Source organism: Hylobates moloch, unplaced genomic scaffold (genome assembly GCF_009828535.3).
Source record: "Hylobates moloch isolate HMO894 unplaced genomic scaffold, HMol_V3 SCAFFOLD_21, whole genome shotgun sequence".
In the NCBI taxonomy this organism is placed as follows: Eukaryota; Metazoa; Chordata; class Mammalia; order Primates; family Hylobatidae; genus Hylobates; species Hylobates moloch.
The window spans coordinates 47,943,963-47,951,731 of NW_026652296.1; the positions used below are offsets into that span (position 1 = coordinate 47,943,963).

The window sequence follows — 7,769 nt, forward strand, 5'->3', positions numbered from 1 at the left end:
TTGAACAGTCAGTTTAATTTATAAGTTGACAGTTTTTCAAGGGGTGTTAACCTCAAGAATCTGTCTGTGCTTCTCAGGGAATTAGCAAGAAAGCACCAAATTATAACTACATGGCCAGTGGATCCCATTGGTGTGGAGCTGTTTGCATCTGAGAATCTAAAGCTCCATCTCTATTCTAACAGTGCCATCAATTGGAAGGTGGAAAATTAATTTAGTTTATACTTTAAAAAAAAAAACAACTAAGTTTTTGTTTTTTTTGAGATGGAGCCTTGCTCTGTCGCCCAGGCTGGAATGCAGTGGTGCGATCTTGGCTTACTGCAAGCTCCGCCTCCGTGGTTCACACCATTCTCCAGCCTCAGCCTCCTGAGTAGCTGGGACTACAGGTGCCTGCCACCATGTCCGGCTGATTTTTTTTTGTATTTTTAGTAGAGACGGGGTTTCACCGTGTTAGCCAGGATAGTCTCAAATTCCTGACCTCGTGATCCATCTGCCTTGGCCTCCCAAAGTGCTGGGATTACAGGTGTGAGCTACCGCACCCGGCTTTTTTTTTTTTTTTTGAGACGGAGTGCTGGAGTGCAGTGGCACAATCTTGGCTCACTGCAACCTCTGCCTCCTGGGTTCAAGCAGTTCTCCTGCCTCAGCCTCCCGAGTAGCTGGGATTACAGGCATGCGCCACCACACTCAGCTAATTTTTTTTGTATTTTTAGTAGAGATGGGATTTCACCCTGTTGGCCAGGCTGGTCTCGAACTCCTGACCTCAAGGGATCTGCCTACCTCAGCCTCCCAAAGTGCTAGGATTACAGGCGTGAGCCACCACGCCCGTCCAAAAAAAATCTAAAATTAATCTTTACTATGGCAGACTAGTGATTGACTTTTCAGCCAAACAGATTGGTCATATCGGTTAAAACACTTAAAATTCTTTTTTCCTTTTTTTTAGGCTGAGTGAAGGGGACTTTATTCATGGTATACAACAAGGTGGGGCTCCCTAGGCCCCTCCCTCTTGAGGGTGTCTGCACGGACATTGTGAGGACGGGAGATTCTCAGTGTGGTATGGGACTGAGTGTGGGCAGGGACTCCCAGCAGCTGAGGGCCTCTCTCTTCCTTTCATGCTGTCGCTGGGGCTGGTGGTCCAGGGGTCTTTCTCCTTGGAGGCCATGTGGGCCTTCAGGTCCACCACCATATTGCTGTAGCCAAATTCATTGTCACACCAGGAAATGAGCTTGACAAGGTGGTTGTTGAGGGCATTGCCAACCCCAGCATGGAAGATGGAAGAGTGGGTGTCACTGTTAAAGCTGGAGGAGACAGTCTGCTGCTCAGTGTAGTCCAGGATGCCCTTGAGGGGGCCCTCTGATGCCTGCTTCACCACCTTCTTGATATCATCATATTTGGCAGGTTTCTCCAGATGGTAGGTCAGGTCCACAACTGACACGTTGGCAATGGGGACATGGAAACCATGCCAGTGAGCTTCCTGTTCAGCTCGGGGATGACCTTGCTCACAGCCTTGGCAGTGCCAGTAGATACAGGGATGATGTTCTGGAGAGCCACACAGCCATCATGTCACAGTTTCCTGGAGGGGCCATCCACAGTCTTCTGGGTGGCAGTGATAGTGTGGACTGTGGTCATGAATCCTTCCATGATACCAAAGTTGTCATAGATGGCTTTGGCCAGGGGTGCTAAGCAGTTGGTGGTACAGGAGGCATTGCTGACAATCTTGAGGCTTTTGTCATACTTCTCATGGTTCATGCCTATATAAATATGGGGACCTCAGCAGAGGGAGCAGAGATGATGACCCTTTTGGCTCCCTGCTGCAAGTGAGCTCCAGCCTTCTCCATGGTCGTGAAGATACTGGTGGACTCCATAACGTACTCAGCACCAGCATGGCCCCATTTGATTTTGGTGGGATCTCACTCCTGAAAGATGCTAATGGGATTTCCACTGATGACAAGCTTCCCATTCTCAACCTTGATGGTGCCGTGGGATTTGCCATGGGTGGAATCATACGGGAACATGTAGACTATGTAGTTGAGGTCAAGGGAGGGGTCACTGATGGTGAGAACATCTACTTTACCAGAGTTAAAAGCAGCCCTGGTGACCAGTGCCCGATACTGCGAAATCCTTTTACTTTGGCCTTCACCTTCACCAGGGATGTGGCTAGCACTGCATGAGAAGATGCGGCTCTCTCTTGAATGGCAGGAGCAGAGTGCCTTAAGATTCTGCATGTTTACATAAACATAGCCCTAGATGGTCTATTTCAGTCATTTACCCACTCAGCATTTCCAGAGTAGTATGCTTCTGTGTGAAACACATGGTCAGGTACAGGGAAACTGAGATGTATATGACACAAGCTTCTGCCCAAAACCGACTTTCAGTTACAGAAACCTAAAGACTCAAAACCAAGACTGGATGAGAAATGCTCATATGGGTGCTATAGGAGCTAGAAGAAGAGCTTCTAAGTTGAGTTGGGTGCCTGGTCAAGGCTTCCCTTGAGAAAAAGCCAGAGAAGGGTATTAGAGACATGGTGTCACAGAGAGATGTATGAGCAGGGCGTGTAGCAGGGAGTGGAGGGAGATGACCCAAAATGGATGTCTGCTGCTTTTTCATGTATCCTTTTAATGTGTTATTTCCCATTAGTTCCAAATTCCAATAAAAGTGCATTGCTATTTAAATATTGTAAAGGTACCTTGTTAAGCTCTTCTGCTTGTAGAATACTCTAGACTCTACACAGTCCTTAGACACTTGCTCAGTGTAAAACAGTTTATTGCATTTTTTATGCCGGCATCCAGGTTTGTTGTAGAACGTGGTCTGTTTTTAGGCTAAAGAGAAATTTAAGCTCACTTCTTTTTTATTTTTTTTTGAGACGGAGTCTCACTCTGTCACCCAGGCTCGAGTGCAGTGGTGTGATCTCGGCTCACTGCAAGCTCCACCTCCCAGGCTCACGCCATTCTCCTGCCTCAGCCTCCCAAGTAGCTGGGACTACAGGCGCCTGCCACCACGCCTGGCTAATTTTTTTGTATTTTTAGTAGAGTCGGGGTTTCACCATGTTAGCCAGGATGGTCTTGATCTCCTGACCTCGTGATCCACCCACCTCAGCCTCCCAAAGTGCTGGGATTACAGGCGTGAGTCACCACGCCCCACCTAAGCTCACTTCTTTCAAAAAGAACTCTGGAGATAAGCTCATATAAAACATTTCCTTAAACAGCTCTCACTGTTTATATGATTTGATGCCCCATTGAGATCTCCACAGGAAGCTTCAAACACATCTTGGATCACACTTTTTCAGACCAAGGTTTCTTGTCTTCTGATGAGACTCACCATGTTTCAGTACTTAGGAAAAGCTCGTTTAGAGAAACAAGTAGAGAGGATTGCCTGAGGCTTATGCAGCCCCTCTTTCTTAGAAATTCCAGACATTTATCTATCTTTGGATTAAGCCAGATCACCAAAAAGAGGAATTCTTGGCTGACCTCATCCTGACCCCTCATGAAACAGAGTGAAGTGCTTACTGTCTTCTACCAGAGCCTCCAGCCCCAGCCTCCGAGTGATGTAACACTCAGCCCCACAAAACTCCCTGTCGCATAGCTGGCGCCTTCACTCAGCCACTAAACACAGTGCCCTCTTTACAAACACTATAGGAGAAATGGCTCCTTGGTCTCGGTGCCAGGAACAATTGTTCTCATCCAAGCAATGGGTTTGCTGTAATCTTTATGCTACATGAACCACCTGCCTGATCTCTGCTGCTAGGAAACTGAGAGACAGGGCAGCAGGCTTGCCTCTGGAACGAGTACCAAACTCCTCAGCTTAGATTGCTTCGTTGGCTCCACTTCCGTCTTTACCTTATTTTGTAAGCTCTTATTTTTCCTCTCATTTCCTCTCCTACTTTAGGCTGTTGGATTATCTGAGTTTTTGTAAGCTACTGAAATTCTTTAAGGAATAAATTTGGGATATAAACATGAATTAAGTATCCTTAGGTACTCTGTTTAGAAGACAAAACATATACAAATTACTAGTTTTCACATAACGACTGTACTCAATAGAGCTGGCATTAAAACTGCTACTCATGTGAATATAATTAAACTATACATTCTGTGCGGTCAGGGGTCTTGGCTAACTTGGTCACCTCTCAAGTTGCGTAACTCAAGTCGTATCTGAAGTTGCGAGTGCTGTGCTTGGCATGTAGCAGATGCTCAGTAAATATTTCCTGAGCGATTTGAACAAACGATCTTTCAGTAACTAAAGTTTACCAGTGGTACAGTCTGTGGATGCTCAGAAGCAAAGTGAAGGCCTAATGCTCTGGTGTTTCCTCTACCTTTTTTGGACATGGGTAGGGGTGTGGCAAGGGACACCGCTGACCCCTCTGATGCTCTCCTGTCTCTCTCTCTGCAGACTCACATTTCAAGACTTCCTCCTGGTGCAGTGGCAGGACAGTCTGTGGCAATCGAAGGTGGGGTGTGCCGCCTGGAGAGCCCAGTGAACTGACCCTTCAGGCTGAGCGTGAAGCGTCTGAGAGGCATTTCAGAACCTGAGCTTTTGGGGTTTTTAACTGCAGTTGGTTGTTTTATCTTTCTTGTTTTATAATTCCTATTGCAACCTCGTGCACTGCTCGAGACACAAGTGCTGCTGTAGTTAGCGCTTAGTGACACGCGGGCCTTTGGCGGGTGAGCGGGACTGTGTGTGTGTGCGCGTATGTGCGCACATATGTGTATGTGTGGAGTATGTGTGTTTGCTTCTCCGTGGATGAAATAGAAACTCCTCATTGTGTGACTAGGAATGGTTAAATCATCTTTACAAAATGTGTGCTTTAACTGTTTACAAATAAAACCTAAAGTTGCAGGAAACATTTTTTATTTCGTAAAGAGGTACCAACTGTCGCTGATGTAATATGTCAGAACTGAAGAGGAAATCTACTTGTTGAGATGACTTGACAGTGGTAGTGCTCCATTTAATAACAGTAATAAGTACTAAGGTGTTTTTATTTGTTAACCAGTTTAAGTGGATCCTGTGGTAACTTAAACTGTTGTTCTCATCCCTTATATGGGGCATTTTTCTTTAACAAAGAATGGTTTCAGTGAAACAATCTAGCAGAGAACTAATGTCAGAACCTTTTTAAATAATATTCTGATTGATGCAGTTTGTACTTATTTCATCAAGCTTTTCTAAGCTTAAATATTGCATAGCTTCGAGCTGTATGGACTATATTATGAAAGAATATGTAAAGAGAACATACAGTAATGCACAGTCCTTAATTTGTGTATAATGGAATGTTATTTACAATATAACACTGTAAATAAGAAAGCAAAGTCTATGGGAAAATTCAATATTATCTTTGTTTTTGTTTAAATATATTTTTAAGATAAAGGCGCAAAAATAAAAGAAGCGTATTACTGGGTATAGTATGTGATTCCTCTTCTCAGACTAATAAATTATCTTTTGAATCCTTGATTAGAGAGCCGTTATTTGTTTATAAAATGTTTTCCCAGAAATCATACCATTATCCATCTTGCTGTTGTTCTGATTGTTCCAAGGCCAGTCTTATGCAGTTAAAGAAGACACTGGCAAGATGAAAGTTGAACTTAGTACATGATTGAATGGTCAATATGGAAGTCCCTAAAATTTCTCTTGCAATTTGATAAAAATAACAAAGAGAAAGAATAAGAACACTTTGCTTTGAAAAATTGTAGTGGCAGCTAAAAGCTCGATAGTTTCAGTTGATAAATGACTTCTAAATGTTATATTCAGGGATTCTGGAGCCACCTAAGAAAACCAAGATTTTCCTTTTGATTTTTTCTTTTTTTTAATGTAAGAAGTGGTTATCAAGAAGATACTAAAGATAGACTTGCTCAGGGGGAGGAAGTTCCCTGCACCATGTAATCATGGCTCTGGGCGGTAACTGATAAATCCCAGATAAAATTATACACTTGACATCAATGTATGGCCAAATTATAAAGGAAAGACAACCAAAATGGAGTGGGTGTAAATATGAATAATTGAGAGTTGCTGATTTGTATTCCTGGTACAGGCAATTACATTTGTCTTGCTGTGCTCTCATAGACAGGTTGGTGCCGTGGTATCTGTTTCTCATTCTTAATGAGGCTGAGAACTTAGTGAGAGATGGGCTGGCTGGTGGGGAGCCTTTGGCTTCAGAAGCTTTTGAAGACCTGTTACCTGTTGGCAGAGACTTTTCAGGAACTGGATTGGATCACATAAAACTATCAGGACACTCTGGAGTCTGAAAATCGTCTGACCAGTTCCGCCAGGAATGCCACTTCTTTCATCTCCTTTTGCTCTTTTTCCATTTATATTTAAACATTTGAGCTTGTTAAGGACCCCTTTTATTAAGAGTTCAAAAACTGGCCAGTGTAAAAGAGCACAGCCTCTCCAAGAACGGTTTGTCAAGACTTTACTCTCCAATTTTCTACATTTTTTTTTAAGGAATATTGTGAAGCCAAGAGGGGGGGACATAGTGATATTCAGAATCATGGAGGCAAAAATGTAACAGGTAATATAAGTTCCTTCCTTATCAGATCAGATATTAAAGATCAGCTACTGGAACCAGAGAATACTAAGAGATGTAAAATCAACTTCATTTCACACTAAAGTAGAAAAAGTAGAAAAAAGATGAGAAAATCACCTCATTCTCTAATCTGGCTTATATCACCAAGAATCTGAAGCTGTATTTTAAGGTGCCCACTTTTAACATGGGTGCTTTTAACTGTGTGCCTATATTTGATTTATTTGTAAGGTCTGAGTGTTGGATATCTGGTTCTCTTGAGTAGAATTAAGCCTGGTCTGGATTCCTCAAGGTGGTCACTGTGACCTAGCTCTGGATTTGGAAACAGGGTCATCTTCAGGGCTTGGTGAGGAGACAAGAGCATGTGATTTTGCTTAAGGCACCTGGAGCGCCCGTGCTGATTGGGCTGTCTTGTCAGCTCTGCCACTGTTTTCTCTGCCTTCAGTATGTCTGCCTATGGCAGGCCCTTTCTTACCTTCTAATTGCCACTTCTAAATGTGAACTTGTGGAGAAAGGAAAACACATACTCTGCTGGTGGCAATGTAAATTATGTCAGCCACTGTGGAAAGCAGCCTGGAGATTTCTCAAAGAACTTAAAATGGAACCACCGTTCAACCCAATAATCCCATTACTAGGTATATACTTAAAGAAGTACAAGACATTCTACTGTAAAGACACATGCATGCATATGTTCACTGCAGCACTATTCACAATAGCAAAGACATGGAATCAACCTAGATGCCCATCAGCAGTGAACTAGATAAAGAAAATGTGGTACATATACACCATGGAATACTATGCAGCCATAAAAAAGAATGAAATCAGCTGGGCACATTGGCTCACACCTGTAATCCCAGCACTTTGGGAGGCCAAGGTGGGTGGATCACCTGAGGTCAGGAGTTTGAGACCAGCCTGGCCAACGTGGTGAAACCCCATCTCTACTAAAAAATACAAAAATTAAGCTGGGCGTGGTGGTGGGTGCCTGTAATCCCAACTAATTGGGAGGCTGAGGCAAGAGAATCACTTGAACCTGGGAGGCGGAGGTTGCAGTGAGCCGAGATCACGCCATTGCACTCCAGCCTAGGTGACAAGAGTGAAACCCCATCTCAAAAAAAAAAAAAAAAAAAAAAATGAAATCATGTCCTCTGTGGCAACATGAATGGAGCTGGAGGCCATTATCCTAAGCAGAAAATCAAATACTGCATGTTCTCACTTATAAGTGGGAGCTAAACACTGAGTTCACATGGACACAAAGAAGGGAACA

At 43.5% G+C, this 7,769-nt stretch overlaps 1 protein-coding gene and 1 pseudogene across 3 annotated transcripts in view; one reads left to right on the forward strand and one right to left on the reverse strand.

Moving 5' to 3' along the window:
* TASP1 (taspase 1) overlaps nt 1-5,434 on the forward strand; it is a 262,432-nt gene extending 256,998 nt beyond the window's left edge. For all 3 annotated transcript variants that reach the window (XM_032142309.2, XM_032142310.2, XM_058432959.1), the window contains one exon: nt 4,381-5,434. In XM_032142309.2, the coding sequence (XP_031998200.1) occupies nt 4,381-4,473 (93 nt within the window). In that variant the 3' untranslated portion in view covers nt 4,474-5,434. The remainder of the gene's footprint in view (nt 1-4,380) is intronic.
* Nucleotides 986-2,219, reverse strand: LOC116461385 (glyceraldehyde-3-phosphate dehydrogenase-like; annotated as a pseudogene).
* Nucleotides 5,435-7,769: the final 2,335 nt, after the last annotated feature.